This window comes from Pagrus major, chromosome 23 (assembly GCF_040436345.1).
Source record: "Pagrus major chromosome 23, Pma_NU_1.0".
NCBI classification, from domain to species: domain Eukaryota; kingdom Metazoa; phylum Chordata; class Actinopteri; order Spariformes; family Sparidae; genus Pagrus; species Pagrus major.
Genome location: NC_133237.1, coordinates 5,141,451 through 5,169,163, shown reverse-complemented (window position 1 = coordinate 5,169,163; position 27,713 = coordinate 5,141,451). Strand labels below are relative to the sequence as shown.

General features: G+C 40.1%; 3 protein-coding genes across 3 annotated transcripts; all 3 read right to left on the bottom strand.

Annotated features, from left to right (window-relative positions):
* Nucleotides 1–1,905: 1,905 nt before the first annotated feature.
* On the bottom strand, nucleotides 1,906–6,022 carry coa3b (cytochrome C oxidase assembly factor 3b). The gene is made up of 2 exons (XM_073494536.1): nucleotides 5,831–6,022; nucleotides 1,906–2,490 (listed from the first exon to the last, which is right to left on the bottom strand). Exons 1-2 carry the CDS (start codon nucleotides 6,000–6,002, stop codon nucleotides 2,384–2,386), a joined length of 279 nt encoding a protein of 92 aa, XP_073350637.1. The 5' UTR covers nucleotides 6,003–6,022; the 3' UTR covers nucleotides 1,906–2,383.
* Nucleotides 6,023–6,673: 651 nt separating this feature from the next.
* On the bottom strand, nucleotides 6,674–7,915 carry LOC141019212 (beta-1,4 N-acetylgalactosaminyltransferase 2-like). Its single transcript, XM_073494066.1, has 4 exons — nucleotides 7,851–7,915; nucleotides 7,590–7,758; nucleotides 6,998–7,226; nucleotides 6,674–6,870 (listed from the first exon to the last, which is right to left on the bottom strand). Exons 1-4 carry the CDS (start codon nucleotides 7,913–7,915, stop codon nucleotides 6,674–6,676), a joined length of 660 nt encoding a protein of 219 aa, XP_073350167.1.
* A 3,404-nt stretch (nucleotides 7,916–11,319) lies between these two features.
* On the bottom strand, nucleotides 11,320–27,615 carry LOC141018936 (NACHT, LRR and PYD domains-containing protein 3-like). The gene is made up of 11 exons (XM_073493688.1): nucleotides 27,553–27,615; nucleotides 26,918–27,220; nucleotides 23,506–25,240; nucleotides 23,245–23,412; nucleotides 22,161–22,334; nucleotides 21,833–22,006; nucleotides 16,389–16,562; nucleotides 16,093–16,266; nucleotides 13,719–13,892; nucleotides 13,024–13,070; nucleotides 11,320–12,682 (listed from the first exon to the last, which is right to left on the bottom strand). The coding sequence occupies exons 2-11, from the start codon at nucleotides 27,189–27,191 to the stop codon at nucleotides 12,153–12,155; spliced, it is 3,624 nt and encodes a 1,207-aa protein (XP_073349789.1). The 5' UTR covers nucleotides 27,192–27,220; nucleotides 27,553–27,615; the 3' UTR covers nucleotides 11,320–12,152.
* Nucleotides 27,616–27,713: the final 98 nt, after the last annotated feature.

Below are 27,713 nucleotides of genomic sequence, written 5' to 3'. Positions count from 1 at the left end.
ATTGAGTTTTAAAAGTACAAAGTATGCAAGTTACGTACGTATTTGATGTAACTTAACTACATTAGTAAGTTAAAAAAAAAAAAAAACTCCTGTGGTCTCCTGGGTGAAAGTTCCTTGCTTGTGCACATGGTATCTGTGTTTCATCTGCGATCAAGTGTCCTGGTAGTTGCCAGTTTGTGGAAAAAACGTACGATATTAATGTTAGCTAGCTACTGTTAGCAACATTATGATGAAGCGCCACAGTTAGTGGCCGAATTATTATCAATAACATCTTTAAAGGAGTGACAGCGCTGTCAGACACAAAAGGAACACAGTATTTAAAATCACAATACATCATTTGGATATACAATTCTTTGTGTAAGGTGTTTAGTAAACTGAACACTAGAAGAACTAGAAAAAGGCACTTACAATCAAAGACAGACCAGGTTTTCACTGGTGCAACCACGCAATAATCAGCCTCTGCCCTTGTACGTACAAACACGTCCTTTACAAACATTTGCGAATTAGCAGTTCCACAAAGTAACACTGAGACTAATGAGAATGTCTGTACCAAAGTTAAACTGCATCCAGTAATTGATGTTTCATTCTGAACCAAAAGGGTTAACCTGCTGGTGGTGGATGAAAAGTTAAGAGGATAATCAAAGTAATTTAATGAGATCATTTTAGTGTAAAACAATATTAATTGGCAGTAGCAAATCAGAAAGGTATCAATCTCAAGCATCGTCATTAGGGAAAGACTAAGTAGATAGGTGATGGATCCACTGGGGACTAGATGTTAGTGGTCGTAGAGTTAAGTCAGCAGGTGGAAAGTGGATTCTTGCAGTACAACCTCTTGGAGTATCCATCAGGTTCAGGGAGGTGCATCAAAACCGGATTGCCACGGTGTTGTCAATCTTTGTTGTGGAAAGGCACTTTGAGAGCAATACATAATAATTGTAATCAACATCCGACATGTACTCTGTCTTTAAGATTGACCAGATGTACCCATGTGACACACCCACACATTCAAATACCTCCATGCTTCAGTGACAGACAAAACATTGTACTTTAATTAACAAATGTTTTCCCTCACCTTGTCTTGTCCTCTGACACAATGTGTATCTTTGTTGTGTTTGTGTGTGTAACAATAGAGCTGTGAAGACAGAATGCAATCTGTCTGCCTATGGATGAAACGTTTGAAATCCCTTACAGGTAAGTAAACGCTAAGGTTTATAATCACACACATGAAAATAACCTGCAATAACTAAAAAAAAGATTTACTGCCCATCCTTCTTCTTCGTTCTTTAGTCATTTTGCTACGAACCAGTATCCTCTCAGCAGTTGTAGTAGCCTTGCTCGAGGAACCTGCTCAGTAAATAGCAGCTTCCTTCCTCAGGCTGTGAAGCCACTGAACTCATCCTCAACACTCCACCGTGAATAGTTTCATAACTTGATCATTTAATCATTAGTCAGTATATTTTTTGTTTTCCGAGTGGAGCTAAAGAAACTACAACTGGAGTATCGTAATGTACAATTTTGTGTTGTACAGTGACAGTTAAATTAATTTTATATGATTAAATGCTAGCGGTGGGTGATCTGACTTAAATTTATATCAATGTATTTTATTTGAATTTTTTTTCTTGCAGTGATGGTATTACAAACATAAAGGGGATAGTTCTCCCACTTTTCACTCTATTGGCAGCGTATGGAAATATATATCTAGATAATAAAAAAAATTACAATAAACTTATCATGTTCCTACAATAAAGTTTTCATGTTATAGCGGTATAGTGTTTTGTTTTAACTTTACGCTTTAGCATTATGCTTCCACAGTTCTGGGAGGAGATGTATGCCAGATAATATAGGTTAACTAGTATGAGATGTCAGGCAATATGATTCATTCTCAGAGTTACACAAGTGGCAGGATAAGGCATCTCTACAGCATTTATTTAGAAAACCCAAAGAATATTTGGTAAGTACATAGTCAGTGTACAATGGGGCCTGTATATCATGTAGATTTATATAATATGTAATATTAGTTTCCTGAAAATAACTGGTACAAATAATATGATGAATAGTAATATCTTTGAAAGAAAAGCTCAATTTGCATTATGCACCATCATTGGAAACTTCATTATCTCTATACACAGTATTGTTTGCTTGCCTAAAGACAAATTTCACATTTTTAATGTCCTGTAGACCTGCTGTGCAATGTTCCATTGACTTTCTAGGTTAAGCTAACATTTCATTTAAATTAAATGGAAACAAACAAACAAAATGTACAATGTCAATAATAGATTGTATACATTTTACACATCACAAGCTTTGACAATCACACATAAGCCTTCCCCCTCAGCCTGTTGTGAGGGAAGAGGAAGTCCAGGACAGTTCGTGGTCAGTGTGATCAGGAGTTGGCTCCGGTCCGTGGCCCTCTGATGATGTGGATCTTGGCTTCATCATCCAGCTCCTCCATGATTCTCTCCTGTTTGACGGACAGGATGGTGTAGCTGACTGGACAACTATGTTAAAGAAAAATACAATGACACTTTTCAAACAACCATGTACCTTCTTGACTTTTTTGGTTCATAGATACAAATTTTCTTTTTTATTTCATTCAATGAATCCAAGACTGGGAACTTGACTGAGGTCTTTATTCTAAGAGTCTGACAACATTATGGAAACCATTCATCTGGAGACAGACCTGTCTGTTAAATAATAATATCCTTTTGTAACCAGATACACAGCCATGTTGTGGCTGCCGGCTGAGGCGATTTACTGGACTGATTCAAAACTTTTGTTAAGTATGAATCATTTACACACCAAAGCATGTAAATGTAAATGCCCAGGTTTAAAAATACCTGAATTCCTCTTACCAGAATACTCATCAAATGTGGTGATAGATTACAAATATAATTGTGCTACATAGCGAGTTCAGCATACCCAGGATGTTTTATCTGCGTTCACACTAAGCAGTCCCCCGAAACTGGTCATCATCTGAATAAGTCAACCCAAGTTTCAGTGCTCCAACTATAACACTGAGAAAAATGGCTTCAAAGCTTTTGACTGTCCAGCCAAATGTGTTACAATTACAGTGGTTATGTTCTTAATAAACAGGTATTCTTCAAGTCATTTTCTTCTTAAAAATCATTATCAATCATTTGACCTATGACCCTGAAAGTGCAGATACTGCACTCTGTGTAATACCTTATATTGTTGATAGAAAGCGCAACGGTAAAGTTCAGTAAGTACGTGCTTTTTTCATAGAAAATTGAAATCTAAATTGGATTTCTGACAAAATCATATCTGTATTTAATTGTTTAATGTTTGCATGTTAAAGTTGAAATAGATGAGTAATTAAGACAAATCGGAACGTTGGAGTGCAGTTAAAAGTTCAATTTCAGTCATAACTGAATTTTGACCAGTATTTGTACTTCCTGCATTATTACTTTGTAGAGCAGGACTGTAGTGTTAAGTAAGGCAGGAAAAACAAGTACTGAGGATCTAAATCTCTTTCTGACCAAGAACAAGGAAGCTTTTATTTTGAAAGTGATTGTAAAAAAACGTTACGTTTCCTGATAAAGGACAAACTAACTAACTCAAGGATATATGATATAACTTGATATGGGCCTTTGTAAAGTAAGTGACAATACAGCAGTTTTCATATCGTCTTAGTTTGACTTTAAAGAAAGTCTGGTGTCTGTGTTTCTCTTTACAAATCCTGTGAAAAGAGAAAAAAAAAAAATCAAATGACTGAATTGATTCTACTAATAAATATTGTATGCATATCCAAAGCTTGATATATCTTCTTCCTCTCAGCCGTAGAGCTTCATCAATGTCCAAAAACTATTCAAATGAGCCACAATGGTGCATTGTGTTCCCTCGTTACCACGAACACACACACTGCGGTTTATTTTGACGCGATCTTACATACAAATATTCACTTTGCACCAAATGTGGATAAACCACCAACAAAAGCACTATGTCCTCCTGTGTGAGTAACGTTTGTTAAAAACAACAGTTCCCATCAGCCTTTTTAAATAACTAAAATAAGTATTTGTGACCGTAGGTATTTAGGCCTGAACTAACACAGCATTGGTTTGGGTCATTTCATATGTTTTGGTGACGTTAAGAAAAAAAGAAATAAACCAATGCCAGTCTTATCCTTTAAAATCAAACTGAGAAGGCCTAACAACTGCTCTGTATTCAATTACAAATGCCGATACAAAGTCATATCATGTTTTTCAAACTCAGATTTTCACAGTTATGTTGACAATTTTACAAAAAAATTGGGTTCACACAGCGATGGAGGCCACTGTATTCTACACACATTATTCTAGTCAAGGGCTAAACTTTGGCACCCTCTGCTGACAAAGGGCTATAATGCAACAAAAATCCAAAAGTGAAATGTCTGAAGTCAACCACAGCACATGCAGTGATTTCAATTACAAAACAAAGAATAATCAATGTTCATTTTAGATTCAAATTCTTTCCAGTATACACAGCAAGTTGAGGAGAGTTAAAGGAGCACTATGTAGTTTTGGAGAAGAAATTCAAACTCAGAATTTTAATATTTACAATATTAATAAGGTAACAATACAGAAATATCTATTTTTCATAAGTGAATAAACAAGCTGTTCTCAGAGGAGAATAAGGTCCCAGAACACTGATTGAAGCTAGAAAGGTGGCAAAACTACGTAGTGCACCTTTACAACTCTGATAATTGATTAGAACTTCATAATTCACACCAAACCGTTGGTGTTCAAAGACAGATTTAAAGTTGTTTCCTGTAAATTAACCCTGACAGTGTTATTATGATGACATTTAACTTACATTTAACCAAAACCTCCAAACCTGACTGCAACACCAGGGGCCAGAAGCATAAACACATGTAGATTCATAATTAAAACTGTGAACGCACACTAACAAAAATGTGTATCTGCAATTACTTTTTCAGATGTGTAAAGCTGTGTTCCCCTGACTTAGTTTTATAAATGTCAACCATCGTGGAAACGAGCGCACATGCACAAGGTTAATGTCCACTGTCATAATTACCCATAAATGGATGGAGTAATGCCCTTAAACATCTGTACTGTATTTCTCCCAATTTAGGACATCTTTTCACGCTTTAGTCGCCACAACCTGTTTCTGGCACTTAGCAGTATGTAGTGTGCTCTAATGTTGCACCTCGTCCTCCTCAGTGAGTGAGAGCCGGACAGAGAAATGGAGAGGAGAAAGAATATTTTAACACATTTCAGACGCCCTGGAGAGAAGTTTTTAAAAAGGTATGGGGCTGTAACATCTACCACGTCAATTGTGTGTCAATCCCATCCAATGCAGTGGTGTGCACAGACTCCCTAAGGGGCAGGGGCGAAACTCCAGACCAGACTTGCCTCGAGCCAGTTATTCTGTGTCGTTTTCTGAGAGTTTAAAGTAAAACTTAAGTTAATTGTCACAAAAAGTGCTGTTTTTTCATCCTTTACATGTCACCAGAATGCAAGAAACATTTTTTTTACAGTGTTAACATAAGCTCTGATAATATGTGCTCGCTGATGTATTTTCCAGAATAAGTGCTGTCAACACACGTGGATGTGTGGGAGTGTCCTTACAGAGTCGGTCAGGTGTGAATGGTTGCTAAGCTGTCTGGGGAGGTAACTCAGTACTGCATTGTAGGGAGGTGATAATCAATACAGACAATAACATCCTGATTATATTTCAGAGCAGCATGATCGTAATAATACACATAACTAACTTCTACACTGACACCCAGATAGCGCATGTGAAACACAACAAAACAACCCCCTCTTCTCTCTGAGCCGCTGAGTGGCGGACCCTGCCACCTTGTGAAGGATACACATGCCGACCACGAACGCTCCGATGGTCAGGCCCGTCAGCAGGTTCCGGCGGCCGAGCCGCGCTGCATTGTTCTTCCAGTAGTCGAGCTCCTGTCGGCGGCGGCGGAGGAGCTGCTTCTCTGCCGCTGTTAGCATCGGTTTGCCAGGTCCTCCTGCTCCTGTCTCCGCCATGACTTGTTTGGATAATCAGCTGCTTGAACTGTTGAACTGCCCCCGAACCGGAAGAGTTCCTTTGAAAAAAGATCACAGCGCCTCCGAGTGTATGGGAGGTGTTGTCATCCTGGTTCATGGTACTGATAGAGCCTAAAAGTTTGCCCATTATCAGGGGCTCATGGCTGCCTGATCTTTTAGTCTCTCACAGCTTTTTTTCCTTCTACTTGCAATGACTCATATTGTCTTTTTGTGTTTTCACATTCTCTGTTCTGCCTTCTTGTTTCAGCTCACCGTAGACGAGGCTTTCCTTGTGTTCGGCTTGACTGTTCAGTGTTTATTCTGTAATATTGCCTACCTCAGTTTGCTGCTTTTGCCTGTTTGTAAAAGCACTTTGTAAACTCTGTTTTTAAAGGTTAAAGTTTATTTATATTCATTTTGTCATTCAGTGGTGGTACAAGTGTCATTACATTATATTATTATTATTACAACACCTTCGGAAATTATGATGTTCTTTAAGGGGTATAAATGTTAGTAAACCAATGAAAACCAAGCAATAAGGAAAAATGGAAGACAAATGAATTTAAAATGAATTAATTCAATTTGATTCAAGTGCAAGAAAATATGGTGGTATATTTTGACATGTCATTATGTAATTACAACCAGTGACCTGGATGTCTTCTAGTTGTCGTTTAACTGTACTGGACACACTTCAGATGTTTTTTGAAGAAGTGATGCTGCAGTTTGAACTCCTCATCACTCTTTCCAGGATGTCTGAAGCTAGCATAGCGAGCCATATCCTTGTCGTGGCCTGTTTTTGGCTGATGGTCAATGGACACATGGCCACAGCTGGCAACCAGCAAGGAACCCAGGCCATCCATAAAGAACTCTGGAGTCAGAGACAAACACTTTTGCACTTTTAGAAAAACACTGGCTCATATCACTGCCAACAAAACCAGAAAGGATGTGGACTAAATACCACATAGAATCAAAACTCTGTCCGGCTTTGAACCCACCTGAATGTGGCACCCTCTGGAGCTTAGGGTCAAATACCACCTTCTGTACAGCATCTGTACGAGCCAGGAAGAAGTTGATTACCCCATATGCCAGAAAGCATTGCGGGTAATGAGGAAGTGTATGGAACGTCCCATTTAGCTTTCTGTACAGACAGCCACCACCCATTTCGTGTCCTTCCTCATAATGAAGAGAGAAGTAAAACTGGTTCCCTTGTACTGATCCACCCAGCTGATAAGAATAAGAGAACTGGTTATGAACGAGTCCATTGTGTACCTGTCCATCACATGCTGGGATAGGGTCCAATTGCCCACAACCCCAACAGATAAGGTAGTTGTAAAAACTGGTGCACAGGAGGTTAAAAACTGCTGACTGTAAAATATCTAAGGTCACTGCTCTGATGTGGATGACAAAGTCCTTAGTTGAGGGAAAAATGAAATGAAATCAAAGATCAAAAAAATTCAGAAATACATTTGGAGTGGAAATCTGGAGTAGCTCCGTCGTATGTAGGTAACATAGAGAATTCCACTGAGTACACACTTTACTTGCTTTACAATATTTTACATGAAATAATCAACACCGCCTCATTCTCACCACGCACAGTTCGGGGACCGCCTCCATCACCTCCACCAGTTTCTCTATCTTCGTCTTCTCCGTAAACAAAAAGTCATCATCTGCCCACAGGACGTACTTGGTGGTTACCTGGGAGACAGCCAGATTCCTACCAGCAAACCAGCCCTGAGGAAGGAAATATCCTTCACATCTGTAATCTTTTACAGTCTTTTATTTCTGGTGACAAGTACAATGAAATGTAGAGCATAGACCATAATCACACAGCTCCCATCTTCCTCTGACATCACAACCGTGGTACTGCTGCGCTCCAGATTGCAAGCCGTATAATCACAGGGAATCGCTATCATGACAAATCATTATCATTTCAGTGCTTCAACATTGATTAGCAACCGAAAAGACGATAGATAGTGAAAATCTGGAGAGACATCGGGCAATTTTTTAGGGTAAAACCATCAGCTTCTGTTAAACAACAGCTAATGTTTGCATTCAACCACTTCCTCTGCATCAGCTAATGCAAAAGGGAATGGGAAAAGAGCACCTTGTCTTCTACTATTCTCCAAGAGCTGGGACATTGTGTAAACATAAATAATCTGAATGTGATCATTTGCTATTCCTTTTTGACATATATTTATCCATCCCAAACAGTCCCAAGACAATATATTGAAATGTTTACCTCATCAACTCAACTTTATACACACACGTGCCTGACAACTGCATTCATTCTTTTTTTATTACATTTACTGTCCCAGGACTTATGCAGGTCATTTTCAGTGACTGTATTTGAATTTTCACATGAGGATTCTGTTTTTCTAGCTCAGTTCTAGTTTATTTAACACATACTGTACCAAGGTCTCCAGTGTGTATATGGTAGACCGTGCTGGTATAGGAGGTTGTTGAGGATCAACAGGTTGCTGGACTCCATAATCAATCCCATCTCGCCATTACCTGTCAACAGTCAAACAACTTTTTATCATCAATGTTCAACCAGATTTCTGATATTACAATCAAGTGAAGATTCTCAGGTGTCAACACAGCTTTGTAGTTCAGACAGAACCAATTCTTTTTAATACAACTTGATGCATCTTATGTCAATGTGATACCAATAAAAATTGACTCTGACACTTAGAATTGATATAATAATTAATTTAAATAAATATATAAATAAAATGTTTTATTTTTGATTGTTGAAATCACATTCTATCAAGTGGCTATGTCTTACTGGCAACTTGTCCAAAAAGGCTCCTATGGTTACCAGTATTAATTATGAAATAAATGGAAACTAAATGAAAACAACAGCAAAAATCCCATGACTCAGACAAAACTGAGTGACTGTTATGCTGATAAGAATCAGCTTCATGTAGGCTACCACTCAAAACCTCCAACCCAAGTTGTCTAGCTTCAATTACGGCCCACTCAACTGATATACACTGTTGGATCCCACAACTTTCTACACCTGAACACAGACAAATCAGTGTCCCCTCTTCTGCCCCTTTGCCTCCAGATCCCACTTATTACTTTACATTCGCTGACAGTGTCACTGATAGCTGTCCATTATGAATATGAAATATGAAAAACCACATATTTCATCACTGCCCTCCAATGAACTTATAGTCAATTCAAAACTATCCAAATATTGCGGCATTCAGTACAAACCAGTTTCACTTCATTCATTTCATTCACTTCCTTCACAAGGCATGGCTCATTAACGTTTAAGGGAAGGAGACCTATTGCAAGAATTTGCCTTTGTGCCTTTATATCCACCCCACTCCCTCTGTGCACTATTATCTCTACATCCCCTTTAAGTACAGAGCACACTACTCCTAGAATCTAAACAGAACATCTGTGATACGATGCTCTCTGGCCTCAGGTTCTCTGTGTGTCAGATAGTTTGTGGTAAAGCTCTTTTTTTTATAAACCTGATCACAACATTTTATAAAATAAACTGCTCTGTAAGGATTTTGATTGAAATGGTGTCTGTCTGTTATGTTGTTGCCTATGGTTTCATCATAAGATGACCCATTGCTCATTCTTGAAAACGGGAAAAAAAAAATAATTCTTTCAATTCTTTACTCTACTTGAAATTATAGCCAGCAAACATCTAGTCTTTACAAAAATCTTTACTAACACCAGATTGGAAAACACAGTTAAAGAGAACAAATTACTTTTTGGTCAGTTTTACAAACGACTCGTTCAGTAGTTGGAGATGAACTTTAAAACAATTGGACTTACCAGACATTTGCATCTTTACCAGCTATGAGTAGCTCTTCCATTTCTTTTGTGCATTATGGGACAATAGTCTGCATCCACGGTGTACTTTATTTTGTCACTTGTCTAGTGTAAAAACAGTTTTACAAAAAAATAGCTTCAAGTCAGCATGTGACACCTCCTTCACATGCAGAGGATTCAGAGTTGTCTGCACCCTCACATGCTGACATGTGAGGGTGCAGAAGGGACAACAAGAAGTGAGGAATGAGGACAAATGTAGAAGTCACACTGCCACTGGGACACTTGGAGCTGGTTGGGGCTTGATCATAAAAACAGACTTTACTGCAAGGAAAGGATCATTTTATTTATTCTTTTTGTTTGAAAGTTTTCTCCAAATAGTCATAAAATGGTAGAGCATAAAAATCAAATGAACAGCCTTCTCCACTGCTGCTTCTCCCACAAAATACCAGCAGCAAAATTATATCATACATATTATCCATATCTACCTGTCTGTCTTTATACTGGGTGACAAGTATGTTTTCTTTCTGGACTGAATTCACTTGTTCAGTCAGAGGGCAAAAGGACAGGGATTAAAGCCCTTTTTGGGGTCTGTCTGTGTAAATGCCTTTTGCTATTGCTTGTTTACAGATATATCAGAGTGGGTTGGTTGATAAAGCAGTGTAGACATTTGATGACCGGGGATGAGAACATGTTGCAATATTCCTCCTCTTCCACTATTTCTCTTAAATGTCCAGTGTGTAGGATTGGAATATAATATTCATAATTCTGTTGTTATTAATGTATAATCACCAGAAACGGTGCAAAATGATGCTGTTGTCATGGTTTGGAGAACAATCATTTCTACAATGACACTGAAGTTGCAACAAACTTTCTAGCATAGTAAACCTTTTGCCATTGTTTTGTCTGTTGCCTGTAATTTGTTTTCCTGAAACAATTTTCATTAAATTAAATAAATAAGTCATTCAATTAAATCATTAATCCAATTTCATTCAGTTGGTCACACTACATTTAAATGCTGAAGGAGAGAGTCAGCTGCAGAGCCAGACCTTCTGGAGGAGTAAACATCTGGATTCATGTTGGATTCTGCTCTCATCTGGAGCCACTTACAATGGAAGGAGAGCTGAGAGATTACTTTTTAACATTTGGGATTAAAAAGTGCATGTACAGTAATCTAGCTGTTTGGGGCCAATAAACACAAAAATTATCCCACAGTCAAACTTGCACAACTCACTGGTTGTGAGCACAACATCAAACAACCACTGCTGATAAAAACTCATCTGACATGACTCAGGCACAAATGGACATGGTAATGTTTTACTTTTGACTCATGTCATGTTGAGTCTCATTTGCCATCTTCCTTCCTCCCTTTATGACTCTGTCCTGGACGTTACCGTGACAGGCGACCAAATGAAATGCAGCATTATCTTCAGTAACTTATGGATTCTTCTGGGTTTGAACAATGTTGGAAACATTTGTGATAATGTAAGTACACAACAAATATTAAAATTATATAACAAAGGTCTAGTTATTTTTAGACACTTTATTGCAGAAATCTTACATGTCATTACATATCATATCTTTTTAAAAGCAGTACAATGCCATAACTGAAGACAAACAGCAGGAACACAGAATCAACAATTTCTTTCGAGTTATCAATCTAAATAACACATTCATATATTGACTTCAGTTATCTGCTTTATCTTATTAAAGTAGTTTTACAAAACACAAACGGTGCTGTAATATTACTTACAGCCCCAACTCTACCTAAATCACACTCACTTTCAATTTTAAAGTTCTGACACTTAAAGGGGCACTATGTAGTTTTGGAGAAATTCAAACTCATTATTTGAATATTTTCAATATTAATGAAGAAATAATGAAAAATGAAAATAACTTTTTTAAAATGTATATTCATATTAATATTTTCCAGTAGCTGAGTAAACAAGCCGTTCTCAGAGGAAAATGAGCTCCCCACTGTTTGAAGCTAGAAAGGTGGCAAGGTCCCTAGTTTTTAAAATGTTTATGGTTACTTTTTTTTTTTGCAATTAAACGTGTAATGTATGTACATTCAGAAACTACCACTCTGTAGCAATTTTCATTGTTAGTGGCAGAGTCTGCCATTTATGTGATGGATTCAGTTTATCTTTCCATGCAATTAATCCAGTGTTTTATCTCACTGACTCATCTGTCACTATTTCTTTGCTATAGTGGAGCTGTATTAATTTACTGAATGATGCGAACCTGATATCCTCAAAGGTCACCCTGAAGTCGGTATTTTATTCCTAAATCAATAGATTTATAGCAGAAAACAGAAATATATCAGAATTCTGCTCTCACTGTCTTTCTGACTCAGAGAGACTAGGGAAGCACAATATAGTCAGTGTCATCACCACCACTAAAGCCAAACCCAAGGTAAAGGGGTTCAGTGAATCTGGAGTAGAAAGTGTCGACATGTTCCAGTTTGTCAGGGTGGACTGTGTAGAAGGACAGAGAGCCAGCAGGCCAGTCCAGATACACTGCTACTTTCTTACTCTTTTTGCTAGGACGACGCAGGTATGTTGTTGTTTTATTGTGATAAAGATAAGACGAATGGTATAACTCCAGACTCCAGGACTTGTCATTCCCCCCAAATTTGCAGTCTCCACGATCTCCTCTCCTGCTGATTCCTCGGTAAGTCACTGCCATATTACACTTTCCCTTAGTATCAATTTCCCAGTAACAGCGACCGGTCAGACTGTTTCTACACAGCACCTGTTTGAAGCAATCAAATCTCTCTGGATGAAAGTGATAACACTGTTCCTCTCTCACTAATTTCAACTGCTTGTTGTCCTCAGACAGTTTAATCTGTCTGTGTGCTGTGTTTGGGTCCAGTGTGAGTTCACAGGCATCTGATGGAAAGAATAAGACACGATAAAGCAACAGAACAGGCTTCTTATAGTCTAATGTTTAGTGAACAATATACAGTGCACACATACACATATAGTGTAGTGCTGTGCTATGAACAGGCACAAAGCAGTCACTTCCAACTGTCATCACCCAAAATAGATACATTGGTAATATATGTGACAATATGCTAATATTTCATATGAATCCACAGACAAAACTTGTAATGTATTATCTTTAACAGAATGTATTGAAGACACCATCATTTGTCTTATTGTATGTTTGTGTGCAATATAAACTATATACTATACTTTATACAGTCAATGGTAGTCACTAAAATACGTACACTTCTGCAGGCCACGTTGTAACCTCTGCTCTCCACCATGGTCCACGCTGAAAGAATGGGAAAAGGATCAAAAACAAATCTACAGAGGCCCTGAGGTGCAGACACAATGACAACTAAGAAACAGCGTTCCACAAAACACAACAACATTACAGAAAACACAACAACATTTCTTAAAACACAACAGCAAAACAGAAAACACAACATTTCAAAAAACATAACAACATACTATTTTTTTTTTCAATTTGATGTTGTGTTTTCTGAGATGCTGTTTTATGGTTTTGTTGTTTTCTTACATATATTCGTATTTGCTGCAATATTATTGTGTTTGGCACTTTAGGGCAACCACAATACTGTCTGTGACTGTATAACTAAGAGCATTACATATCCTTCATCAGAAAAAAATCTTCCAACATGAATTCAAATTAATGCCAAACAACCCAGAGTCTTATTATATAAGTTGTTGCAGACCTTTCTATCAGTTATAATAACAATGTTCTCACCAAAGTCACAGTATAAGCAATAACTTTACCATTTGACAGTTTTTTCCACAAAGGTTTGTCCAGTGGTTTCCAATCATTTTCCCAATTTAAAATCACTTGTAATAATTGTTACATGTAATAACTGAATTATATTTCAATATTTCTCTGCCCCTATCTAAGAACAGGTGTAAGCTATCCGCCCTCATTGAGACATACTTGAGATTGTCCAGTCTCCACTGTGGATCCTTCAGTCCAGCAGAGAGGAGTGTCACCCCTGTGTCTCCTGGATGATTGTAGCTCAGGTCCAGCTCTCTCAGATGGGAGGGGTTGGAGCTCAGAGCTGAGGCCAGAGAACAACAGCCTTCCTCTGTGACCAGGCAGCCTGACAGCCTATTAACATTGATGCATAGTTAGTGATTTGTTGTTTACCACATTTTTGAATGGTCTTTCATGCTTTGAGGTTGTAGAAAGTCATCTTTGTGAATATAGGTTATATTGTATTAATGGTTTGCAAAAACAACAACAACAACAAAAAATGTGGACAAGGAGAATCAAATGCTGTACTGTGATTCATAAAGACTGACAATCAAAAGGGAAGTAAGAGACAAAGATACCTATGAGCAGCAGTTAAATAAGAATATGACAAATCACCAGTCACTGGTCAAAGAAAATGGAGGCGACATGAGGGTTGGAAAGTTATTCTAATAGTATTTTTGTTATATTTGTAGAACATCTCAGCAATCAGTAAACCAAATGCCCTGACAAACAACAGAGAAAAATGAGCAACTCTGGCAGTTGCAGGACTCTAATAAACCCATTCAATCATCTTATTCAGCCTATATGAAACAAATGGACAGTCTACCTGTTTACATATTCCCCTGCATGCATGTACTCTACCGTTTGCACTCTCCACTTATTGTGTATGACTGGAGTGTTCCTCAGGGCTAGACCAATGTATTGCTAAAGCTATAGCAAGCTAGTGGCACAAGAATGGCAGAGAAGGTACTAACATAATAGCTTGAGAACAGTGAATACTAATAATAGCCTTGTTTGTTGTTTACGTTCATTATGATAATATTGTGTTTTCTTACATGAGAGTCAGACATGAGGTTGTTGTGTATGGTTGGCGATGACAGCGATGTGCTGCACTCACAGTATACAGTCCCTCAGCCTCCTCTTCAGGAGCTTGCTAACTTAGTAGCACTGAGCACACAGCCCCTGGTCCAAAGAACTGTTGTTCAGGCCCTAACGGAGTACCACAAGCACAGTGAACCCAGTAAAAGAACTGCTGGGGCAGCAACATACTACCTTGCTTTTGCTGTTTTCTACAGTCTTACCCACCCCAGCTTTAAGACAATGAATTTATTTTTTTTTTGCACACATAATTTTTTGGTTAATGTAGTTGTGATATGATATGCAGAAGGCAGCCCTGCTATGTATTCCTTTATTTAAAACACCAACCATGCCCCCTAGTGTGAAGATATCTGTAATTTGACAGCATTTAGTGGCACTTTCCTTCTGAAGGTGGCCTTGATGTGTATCTGCATGCGATTGAGCATTAAATTCTATGTAGATCCAAACAGGAACAGGTCCCTCTTTCACTGTCATGAGGACAATACTGCCCATAACCAGCTGGATTTAACAGAGGATGTTGTTTAAAACTTCAAAACTTCAAAATAGAAATAGGTTAATTTAGGATTACCACTGTTAGTGGTTAGTGTTTATATCTGTTCAATTTGACCACAGAGTAAACTGCAGAGGGCCCAAAGAAAAGCTGGTTCCCGAAATATTTATAGCCTAATTCCACCATTGTGGTTCAATAATGATCTAGGGTCACTTAGGACTGGTAAACAAATTTGCCAAAAAGTTGCTTGCATCCTCTTGTGATTAACCTATACGCATCATCAGTGATCATTCCTGAGGTCTGTGACATATTCTAGAGAAAAAAGACGCTGGTGTGATGTTGATATGATTGTCTACAGGTCATTTTCGGATCCATTTTTGTCGAGAACTGCATGCGTGTTGTGGTAAAAATAGGCCAGACTCTTAATTTCTAGGTGATGCGCCACTGCAGCCTCGCTTGGCACGCAGGGGACACAAGCCAGTCATGCAGGCAATGTGGCTGCTCTAACCTGTTAACATGGATACCGAAATGAATAGCCAGATGTTCTGCCACACGCTGCTCACGCAGCCAGTGTGTCCAGCCCGTATGAGAATGACCTGCTTTGAGGCTTTCAGCACAATTATTTACAGATCAGCACAATGTCTGGCCTTAGTGTTGTTTTGGCAACTTATGTTTGTTCCTTGTCATCTTTCAGCTGACTCCTTAACTGAATTGAATTGAACATATTGAATTGTTTTTTAGGATTAGATGTCCAAAAAGCTGATATGATATGATATGATATGATGGTCAGGCTTTTACTGACTGTTGGCCAGGTAGAGTACATTTGGTGTCTGAATTATAGTTTTCTTCTATGTTCAAACAGCCATTATTGAAGAAAAGAAGAAAAACATCAGTGTAACAGGTGATTCCAAACTTATGAACAGTGATGTATGTGAGGGATGCTTTATGTGTCAATGGGAATCTAACCTGAGAGTTTCCAGTCTACACTGAGGACTCTCAAGTCCGACAGAAAGAAGCTTCACTCCTGAATCCTGCAGGTCGTTGTTACTCAGGTCCAACTCTTTCAAACTGGAGGGCTGAGAGCTGAGAGCTGAGGCCAGAGCTTCACAGCTTCTCTCTGACAGCAAACAGTGACTCAACCTGGATAAGAATTAATGATGATGATAAAAGACTGACAACTATTTAAAATATCATTGTAAAATCTTTTTTTTAAAAAAAGATACCACAGTCTCTAAAGATAGCACACATGTCACTCTGCTGACCTGAGACATTCCAGGGTACAGTGTGGACTCTGCAGTCCCGCAGAAAGGAACTTGGCTCCTGAATCCTCTAGGTTGTTGTTAGTCAAGTCCAGCACTCGCAAGCTGGAGGTCTGGAGGGTGACAACCGAGGCCAGAGCTTCACAGCTTTTTCCTGACAGGTCACAACTGCTTACCCTGAAGAGGAAGGAGTTATAAACAAAAATCTTAAGGCTCAAATTTGTGATATTTAAAATACTGATAAAACAACAAATACTATTCAAGAAGGAAGAATATTGATACGGCCCTCAAACAAGAGTCACATTAACGCATAATAGATCTTAACCGTTTACATAATAAATAATATAAGATTGCCGCTTCCTCTAGCGAAACACTAAAAGAAAGGGCTGCACTGTTTTACTTCATCCAAAATGCTCCATCACAAAAGATTAAACCAGTAAAGACCAAACAGGCAGGATATCCTATATATGTACCACTATAAGAGACAAGAAAATTGCTTCTGTTTCTGTTTATGCACCTTCAGTGTTTGATACAGATTTCTTTCTGTATCTAACCAGTGAATTGTCATCACTTTGCCAATATTCCTTAATAGTTATAGAGTTATTAACCCTTCCACTACTGCTCACTTCTCAGGTGTTTTCAGTCAGAACTGCGTCATTGTGTGAGGATACATAGGCTCTTAACTCATGGTTTCTAGACACCTGTCAAACTGCCATAGACATTGCGGCTCCTTTAAAGACCAGGCAGCATAAAACTAAACCAGAGCCTTGGCTGAATGAAACAACCCGCACTGCCAGACAGGAGTGTCGTAGAGCTGAGTGAATGTGGAAAAAGGACAAATTGCAAGTGTCTTTTCAAATGTTGAGGGATTGCTGGCGTCATTACCAATCCACTGTGAAAGAGGCTAAAAGAAAATATTTTTCTGATATTGTTCTGTTAAACTGTCACAAGCCTCGTGTGTTGTTTAAAGTCATCAAGTCGGCTCTGAATGCACCACAGACTGTCAGAATTGAGGCCTCCCCTGCTGTGTGTGAAAACTTTCTTCACTTCTTCATTGATAAAGTCACTTCTACCAGAGCACTTATTTCGCCTCCTGCTTTTGATCCTTCACTGTCTGTCCCCTGCTCTGCTGTTTTGGACACGTTTGAGCCTGTGACCCTGTCCTTTGTGCAGGAGACTGTTGGTCATTTGAAGCCCTCAGGTTCTCCGGATGATACTGTTATTAATAGCAGTCTGTCCTCTAGAGTGGTCCCTGTAAATTTTAAACATGCAGTTGTGCAGCCTTTGTTAAAAAAAACCTGGGCCGGATCCTACTGTTTTGGCAAATTTCAGGCCTATCTCTAAAGTGCCTTTTTTTTCTAAAATCTTAGAGAGGATTGTTTATTCTCAGCTCATGGACTTTTTAAATGAACAAAATATTCTTGAGATCTTCCAATCTGGTTTTAAAACATTGCACAGCACAGAATCAGCACTTTTAAGAGTTTTTAACGATATCTTTTTAGCTACTGACTCTGGTCACTGTGTTGGCCTTGTACTTTTAGATTTGACTGCAGCATTTGATACAGTGGACCATGAAATCCTGATTGCTCGTTTGGAGCAGTGGGTGGGCATCAGTGGCACAGCACTTAAATGGTTCAGGTCCTACCTGTCACATCAGACTTTCTATGTCAGCCTTGATGACTCTGTGTCCTCCACTGCTCCTCTCTCATGTGGGGTCCCACAAGGCTCTGTGCTTCACCCTCTTTTATTTTATCTAATCCATCTTGGTTCCATTCTCAGGAAACATGGCATTTCTTTTCACTGTTATGCAGATGACAGCCAGATCTATGTCCCCTTTAAAAAGTCTGACTCCTACTCTGTTAAGCCACTGCTAAAGTGTTTACACAACCTTAAAGCTTGGATGTCTTTAAATGTTGTAAATTTTAGTGAAAAAAAGACAGAAGTCATGGTCTTTGGTGGCACTTCTGTGACCCCCCTAGTCGATCTGGGTTCTTTGGCACAGTATCACAAGCCAATTGTGAACAATCTGGGGGTAAAAGTGGATGCTGACCTTATATTTGACAGCCAGATTAAAGCTATGGTGAAGTCCAGCTTTTTCCAGTTGAGGCAGCTGGCAAAAATTAAACCAGTCCTTCAGAGACAGCACTTTGAGACAGTAATCCACGCCTTTGTGACCACTCGGCTGGATTACTGTAATGCACTTTATATGGGGGGTAGTGGGTCCTCCATTGCTTGTCTTCAACTGGTACAAAATGCTGCTGCACGTCTTTTAACGGGCACAAGCAAGTATGAGCACATTTCACCTATTTTAGCTTCACTCCACTGGCTGCCTGTCCATTTAAGGATTCATTTTAAAATTATTTTATTTGCTTTTAAAGCCTTAAATGGCCTTGCCCCACCTTATGTCTCTGAGCTGCTGCACCCCTACACTCCCAGCCGCTCTCTCAGGTCAGCTGATCAGCTGCTCCTGACAGTGCCTAAAGCTAGGCTTAAGCTCAGAGGGGAGTGAGCATATGCCGTTGCAGCTCCAAAACTTTGGAATGGATTGCCGCTGCACAATAGACAGGCCTCCTCACTGTCTCATTTTAAAACTCTTCTTAAAACCCACCTCTTTTCTTTGGCTTTTGACACCATGTAGGGTGTTGATTTTATGATTTTATGTGTATATGTGCATATTTTTATCTTGTGCGGGCAGTGCATTTTATTTTATTTTATTTTATTTTATCTTATTAATTTTATCTTTTTATTGTGCTTCTATTGTGTTATCTATTTGTGGCCGGAGCACTGTGTACCCCCTCTCGCAGCAGGGCGCTGTGTTGTGCTATTGGGAGCACTGATTGATGGGCGGCACCGCGCCGCTATATAGAGTGTCCATACCTGGCGCGCCTCTCTCTCTCCTTTTCCGGATCCGCTGGTCCCTGGTAGTGGCTGTGGCCTTCCGTGGTGAAGCTTGGGTGGCGTGGCTGTGGTTTGGTGCTGTCGTGCTTCTTGGCGCACCTGCTGTTGCGGTGCGCGTTTCCTCCCGCAGCGCACAGGTAAAGCGCACAGTTGCTTCTTTCTCCCATTCAATGTGCCGAAATGCGTAATGGTGACAGTCTTCTCTCTGCACAGACTGTGGTGGCGTGGGGCCGGGTTGTCCCGCTGGTAGCCCCTCTGGGTGTGATTGTGCCTCCGTGTGGTAAGTTGGCGTTGTCCGCCTTTTTCTTTTATAATCTGTTGCTCCGCTTCTGGCTGATTGTAATGATTTTATGCTGCAGCCTGGAGTATCCCTCCTCTCGTCCTCTGTGATGCTGTGCCGGTGAGGCCGAAGTAGCTTAACCCACTGCTGCAGTTTCCTGGACTGCACTGCTGTTTTGGCTCTGCTCTGGTCTCATTGACCCGTTGTGGCCTCTTCTGGACCTGTTTTCGTCCTTGGGTTGCGCGGCGCTGTGTGGCCCGGTTGACTGCCCGTGGCCATTGCGCTTTTCATTGAGCTCGCGCCTGGAATCGGAATTGCCACTAAAGACTATTGATTTATCAATTACTTTGTTAATGTGATTTATCTTGTATGTTTGTAGTTTATTATGTGTATTGGTATTTTGGTTTCAGTTCTTTTATTACTGTGTGCGTGTGCGTGTGTGTGCGTGTGTGCGCGTGTGTGTGCGTGTGTGCGTGTGTGTGTGTGGTTAATCACTGAAGCCGTTTTCATTTTTCCCTCTCTGTTTGTGGACAGGCGCTGTGGGCCCAAGGCGGCGACCCAACCCCTGGTGGTGGGTTTTCCTCACAGATCCTCAGTTGCGTGTGTGTGCAGTGCCACGGGTGTTCTGATTTAGTTTTTTCCTCCTCCCTTGATTTTGGTTCTGGGCCGCCGTGGTAAGCCTCAGCTCCGTCCACTTATCCATTCATTCCCCCTCCCTTGGCCCAAGTGGTTTCATGACGTGCAACAGTTGTTAATTTGTGAATTTTATTGATTTGCAAAATAAAGTATTTCTGTATATATTTCCTATAACAGTCTCTTGCCCTGTGGTAATTTTGGACCTTGCGTGACCTTACAAAAATTATTACATTAAAATTATTATAACTATTTCCTGGGGCGCAACTCCCCAGGTGGCGTTGTTGGTACACACACCTTTTTCTACCCTCCTCTTGCCACATATTTATTGTGTTTTATCTTGTTGTGCAGCACTTTGGAAAATCCTGTGTTTGTTAAAATCATGCTATATAAATAAAGTGGATTGGATTGGATTGGATAATTATAGGGGGGACTATGAATGCAGTATTAGACTTGAACCGAGACAGTTCAAGGGTCAGAGACTGAGCCAGTGCCAGTGACCCTCTTTTGTGTGGCAAGCAACTTAAGGGTTCATCACGGATTTCACGTCCTCATTTGCTGTCTATTTGAAAAAGAGCAGAGAAGCAAAATTTGTTGAATTGGAAAAACAGTGTCTATCTTTAGAACAGTCACTTAGGGCAATCAACACGAGATGGTTTAATCAAACTGAATTAATCGGCTAGAGTGGAAATATCTTTGGCAATCAATGGAGACACTTGGTCGTGGGACTAAATTTCATGATATGGTTCTTGTTTTATATGCAAATCCCACTGCCGTGGTTTCAACTAATGGACTGCATTCAAAACCTTCCTTTGGGCCTATCATCACCAATGCAATCGCCAACTTCAGACGAGTGGAGGACCATTTACATTATACCAATAAGTGGCATCTCCAGACTCCAATATGGCACAACATGCATTTACTACGTGGAAATAAGCCCTTCCTTTTCTAAGCAATGGAGTGAGAGAGGTATTTGTACTCTTCAGCACATATGGTCAAACTCAGTCTATTAAGCTTTGAGGGCTTGAGAGCTCGTTTTGATGTCCAGGAGTTTCACGGGGGAAAGGTACCGAGGCATACCCAGTCATTAATTGGATCTCGGATTCCCCTTGCAGAGGACTAATGTCTAGGATTTATGCCAATCAAACAGATGCATCTGTAGGAGAACCTCCAATAAGTTAGAAAATGGGAAGAGGATTTGACCTCTGATACATCACTTAAGCCATTCCCAACCCCTACTGCTCTTTCTGCCAGCCTGAACAAATTGGAACTTTCTTACATATGGTCCAGGAATGTGAAAAGGTGCATGAATTTTGGGATGAAACAACCTCAGTAATATCTGATATGATTGGCCATCAAATCCCTATTGACCCAATTGTTTTGTTACTTACACTTGAGTACCTTTATTGAATGAATGGTGTCAATAAAAAAATGTAAAAAAAGACAAACAAACAACCGTTTGGTATTGCTTCCTGAGCAGAAAATGACGTCACACTCTACATGACTGTACACCATTCTTTGTTTAGGAGCTGGGATGGCTGCACATGCATCTTAGTGCCTGAGTCTCTCTCCATCCTCCTCACATCCATTTTCAACATGGCAGCCAAGTGAGAAGCTTTATCAGAGACCTGCTGACCTGAGAGTTTCCAGTTTACAGTGTGGACTCTCCAGTCCAGCACTGAACACCTGCAGTCCTGAATCCTGCAGTCTGTTCATACTTAGGTCCAGCTGTTTCAGACAAGAGGACTGGGAGTAAAGGAAAAAGGCCACAGCATCGCAGCATTTCCATGTCAGTGAACAGCCGATCAATCTAAAAAAGTGTTAGAGACAAATATCAAATTTTAAAATGCTGTGTTTCTATTTAATGAGACATAATCTAGGTGTCTGTATTTGCATAAACAACTAGTACTAGGTACTGTCACACTTCCAACACATTTAAGTGGTTAGTCATAGGGTTGGCTGACCTGAGGGATTCCAGTCTACAGTGTGGACTCTCCAATCCCACAGAGAGCAGCTTCACTCCTGAATCCTCCAGATTGTTGTTAGTAAGGTCCAGCCTTCTAAGACTGGAGGACTGGCAACTGAGGACTGAAGACAGAGCTTCACAACCCCAAGATCCCAGATCAAAGTTACAAAGCCTGAAGAAGAATAAAAGATGAAGATGGGCAATTATTTTTAAAAATAAGTTTTGATTTAATTTTTTATTCAGTGCAGTCTGGAAGAGTTGATCTCCCTCAAAGGAAAATTCCAGTATATTTCAACCTGTCATATTTCCCAAAGGTGTAGCCATTGTGAGTCCGTCTTATGCCAACTTTAAACTCTGGACTTCATTGTAGACATTCGAAGGAATAAGGACTTGCGCTGTACATAATAAAATGGGGCAAGCTGCACAAGCCTCCTATGCTTATCCAAGAGTTTCACTGAGAGGCATGAACAGTATGACCAAATCAACTTGACAGATGACTTACCACCCTACATAATCATTCACACACACAGACACATATACATATAGGACCCTGACTTTCACTGCCTTCACAATTCTAGGCATACTCAAATAGCTATCTGCTCCTCACCTTGCAAAGCAGCTGAATTTGCGAGATCACAGGATTATGTGATCTTGCAACCACACAGAACAATTCAATGACATGGACAGATAACAGAATGCATTCATACTGATTTCCCTTGTTAGATCCATGAACTTTTCGAGCAAAATAGCCACATGGCAGGTTGTTAGCTATCATCAGAGTCCCGCGACGGTATTGAGCATTTTCTTATCGCAATATTCGGTATATTGTTCCATCCCGATTAAATAGTGATTTGTCCATTCAGGATGGTGAATACCTGTTATATATTTCACGGCAATCAATTAAATATTTCAGATGATATATTTGGACGAAGGTGGTGGACTAACCAACTGTCTTTGCTACCCTAAGAGGCACACCACTATCATAGCTAAAAAGTCTATGAAATGTAAAAATATATGTTATATACCTACAAAACCTTAACAAACAGAATTAAGATGTTATTATGTCGATAACGCAAACAGACCTGAAAGTCTCCAGTTTGCATTGTGGATTCTTCAACCCCCTTATGAGCTCACGGACATCTCCCAAACCGGTGTAACTCAGGTCCAGTTCTCTCAGATTAGAAGACTTGGAGCCAAGAACTGAGGCCAGACCTTCACAGCTTCTCTGAGACAGGTGACAGCCACTCAGCCTAAATATGTCAAAACCAAACAAGGAATGAGCAAGAACCTAAACATAGAACATAATATTACAGTATTTAATATGTACTAAGTTGTGAACCCACATAGCTCGACGGGAAGCCTGAACCACTGGCAGCAATCTCGGAAAACCTTCCTCTGAAGCAGAGAATTTTTTCAGGTCGAACACCTCAAACTCATTCTCTGATGACAGTAAGATGAAGACCAGAGCTGACCACTGAGCTGGAGACAGTTTGTCTGAGGACAAACATCCTGAACTGAGGTACTGTTGGATCTCCTCAACTAGAGACTGATCCTTCAGCTCATTCAGACAGTGAAACAGGTTGATGCATCGCTCTGGGCAGGGATTCTCCCTGATCTTCTTTTTGATGTACTGGACTGTGTCTTGATTGCTCTGTAGGCTACTTCCTGATTGTTTCAATAGGTCTTGGAGTAGTTCTTGATTATTCTGTCGTGAGAGACCACTGAGAAAGCAGAGGAACAAGTCCAGGTGTCCATTTGAACTCTGTAAAGTCTTGCTGACTGCTGACTGGTAGAGTTGGTTTACTGCTGATTGCTCTGTGATGAGCACAGACTGTTTGGAGGTTGATTGTTCTTCAGACAAGAGGTTGATACCTGAGTTGATGAATGACACTATGACATGAACAGCAGCCAGGAACACCTGGAAGCTCAAATGGACAAAGAAGAAACGTCTGTCCTGGTTCAGCCCATGATCGTCTTTGAATATCTCTGAGATTACTTCTGAGTACTCAGAAGCGGCCCTAATGTCAATGCCACACTCCACTAGATCTGCTTCATAGAAGATCAGGTTTCCTTTCTGCAGCTGCTCAAAAGCCAGTTTCCCCAGGGACAGAATCATCGTGCTGGTTTCTGTGTTCCAGATCGGATCTGTCTCAGCTCTTCCATGATCTTTGACATTTGCCAGTTTGGACTGAACTACCAGGAAGTGTGTGTACATGTCAGTCAGAGTCTTGGGCAGCTCTCCTCTGTCATCTGTTTTCAACACATCCTCCAGAACTGTCGCAGTGATCCAACAGAAGACTGGGATGTGGCACATGATGTGAAGGCTTTGTGATGTCTTCATGTGGGAGATGATTCTGCTGGCCAGTTCCTTATTCCTGAATCTCTTCCTGATGTACTCTTCCTTCTTTGGATCAGTGAACCCTCTCACCTCTGTCACCTTTTTAATGGACTGTCGAGGGATTCGACCAGCTGCCTCAGGAGTTGTGGTTATCCAGACGCAGGCAGAAGGGAACAGTTTCCCCATGATGAGGTTTGTCAGCAGCACGTCCACTGAAGCTGAGTCAGTGATATCAGTCAGGATCTCGTTGTTGTGGAAGTCCAAAGCAAGTTGACACTCATCCAGACCATCAAGAATGAACATAGTCGGGAATTTATCGAAACTGCATGTTCCTGCTCCTTTGGTTTCAGCAAAGAAGTGATGAAGAAGTTCCACCCAGCTGTATTTATCCCCCTTAAGCAAATTCAACTCGCGGAAAGTGAATGGAAATATGAACTGTGTATTGTTGTTAACTTTGTCTTCAGCCCAATCCAGGGCAAACTTCTGTGTTGTGACTGTTTTCCCAATACCAGACACTCCTTTCAACATTAATGTTCTAAGTGATCCATCTTGACCAGGTAAGAGTTCAAGTAAGTCTCCTATATTGACAGTGTGTTCCACATTTTCATCTGTGATATGGAGCTCAGTGTAAATCTCATTCATCAACATCTGCTTCCCAGATTTTGTGGCTTTCACAAACAAATGCTGAAACTTTTTCCTCAGGTTGAACTTGAGTTTGCGCTGGCAATCAGTGAGAGCCTCTGAAAGAAGAAACAACATATATACAAATGGAGTAATATAATATTTCCAGATAAATGGACACAATCGTGACAACACTGACATACTGTATATTCACATTTGTATTCCCAACATTTAGCCAAAGACACAATGTATGGAGTTTGTTGAGGCCTCGTGCCCCATAGGATAGGAGTTACCTGGGAGTGTCATCTTGCTTAACTCATAGTCTTGTAACTTACTGTAATTGGAGCCATGGGCTTACATCCTTAAGGGCCCAGACACACTGAACAGCCAATCAGAGTGATTTCTATTCTGATGGGTTATGCTGCTGATTCAACATACTCAATCGGCCAAAAAGCCACCAGCAGGGGCCAACTAGTACCAATGGTGCAGGGAACATGGAAGGACATATTTTAAAGGATAGCTTTAGAGGATGACAGGAAATGGGATGAGAGAAAGGGGAATGACATGTAGCAAGAGGCCAAAGGTCAGATTGGAACCCTGGGCCACTGTGGCACAGATTCAGCCTCTGTACATGGGGCACATGCTTAATAAAAAAAAGATAAGCTCCAGCTATTAAGTCAGATGACATATAACTGAGGTGCCTGGATGGTGCAAGGAAATTCTTGTCAGCACCTTAAGTTGCCACTGACACCTGCTTATGCCTCTACTGATTATGAGTGGTGGGGCTAACCAGTTGGAAGTACGTGAGAGATCATGTCTTTGTCACTGCACTTGCATAGTTACTGCTAATAGCTGGTCTGAGGATACTGTCTCTGTCAACACAGAGGTGGAAGTGGAAGACATGAGCCTTAACGGGCTGGACACACTGGATGCCTGTGCATTGTGTGGTGGCTGCGTTGCTGAACTGCTGCTGCTCACTCGTGTGTTTGCGTTCACATAGGCTGGGTTGCTGCCGCAGCGCGGCTCCTGCCTGCCCTATCTGTTTACACAGAGGTCACTTATGATAATTATCAATAAATATGATGATTATCCTTTATCCCCTTCAAAAGAGCAAGAAAGCTGGAGGGAGGGAGAGAATGTGTAAGAAAGGTGAAAGTGAAGAAAGAGAGTGCAGAGGAAAAAACTACCCCTCACCTGTTGTGTGTATTCTCTTCATGTCTGTGACATATTCTACACATACAGACATTAAAACTGTAGTGAAGTGCTGGCGTGATGTCAATATGACCGTCTACAGGTCATTTTCAGGTCGATTCTTGCCAAGAACTGTGAGCATTTCGCAGTAGAAATAGGCGACAGACTTAAGTTTGAATGAAAAATGGGGCAATGCAAAAATAAAAAGTAATAAATCAATTTCATCAATATTGGCTCCGGTGCATTTTTGTCAGTGGGACACAGAATTGTACTCAAAATACAAATACAGACTTCCAACAAAGAATACCATATGCGGGCACCTCCCCAGCAACAAATGTTTGTTCTCCAAAATGTTCAATGTTATTTGATCTGTTTAACTGTGTTTAAAGGGTCCCGTTGACTAACACAGCAGTAGAGCAGTGATATTTCATGGATGATGCAAGTTGTATATCTTAATCATGGTCACAGCTCATTACCCAGTGTAATTCATAACACTACGATATGTAACTCTCTTCTTCTGGTGACATTTGAAAAAAATATAATAATGCATGGCCACAATTTAATGAGGCGTGGCCATGAGATTTATTTATTATAAGTGTACTTACCTTTGGATGTTGAGTTGATATTTGATAAACGTTGCACCAAATCATTCTTTTTGATCATCTTCAAAACTTTGATGGTCACCTCCACTGCATTTTTGTCATAGGTGTCAGTGATTTCATCCACTGTGTCCATCCTGTCTGCATTCACTAAAAGGCTCCTTGGAATTGCTGGGAAGCCCTCTAAGATGTCAGCCTGCTGCAGGAACCATTTGAACTTTTTAAACTCTTCATCTGCCAAATCCTCTAAGGTTGCCAGCAGCTCTGCAGGTGTTGCCATGGTTTCCTTTCACTGCAATACCAATAAACCTTGGTAACAGTTTAACATAAGGGTGCAATCATTAACATCAGTTCATACACGGAAGTATGCTATGTACTATTAAAGCCATACTACAGTTTGGGCACACTAACCAACACTGGTATTAATGTATTAAACATTACATAATATAAACTAAACTTGTTAACATTTATTTGATCGATTTTAATATTGTACTCCCATAAAGTTGTGAGTCTATAAAGACACTTTACAAAAGAATGGTGAAAATTGCATATTCTAACTTATAGTCTTAGTTTGAAATAACATAGCCCACTTTTTTGCTAAATTAAGGGAACACTTAAAATCTTTAGTATTGAATACTGACCAGCTGTAGGCTTGAATGGTGGCTCTGAAAAGGTCAAGCTTGCTTCTGTGTAGTTGTAGTCACCTTGAAATGACAGCCGTGAGAGAGGATCAAACATCAAAATCAAAACAGCCAACGTACAATAACTTCATAAAAGTATTAAAATAAAAATCAGTATCTAA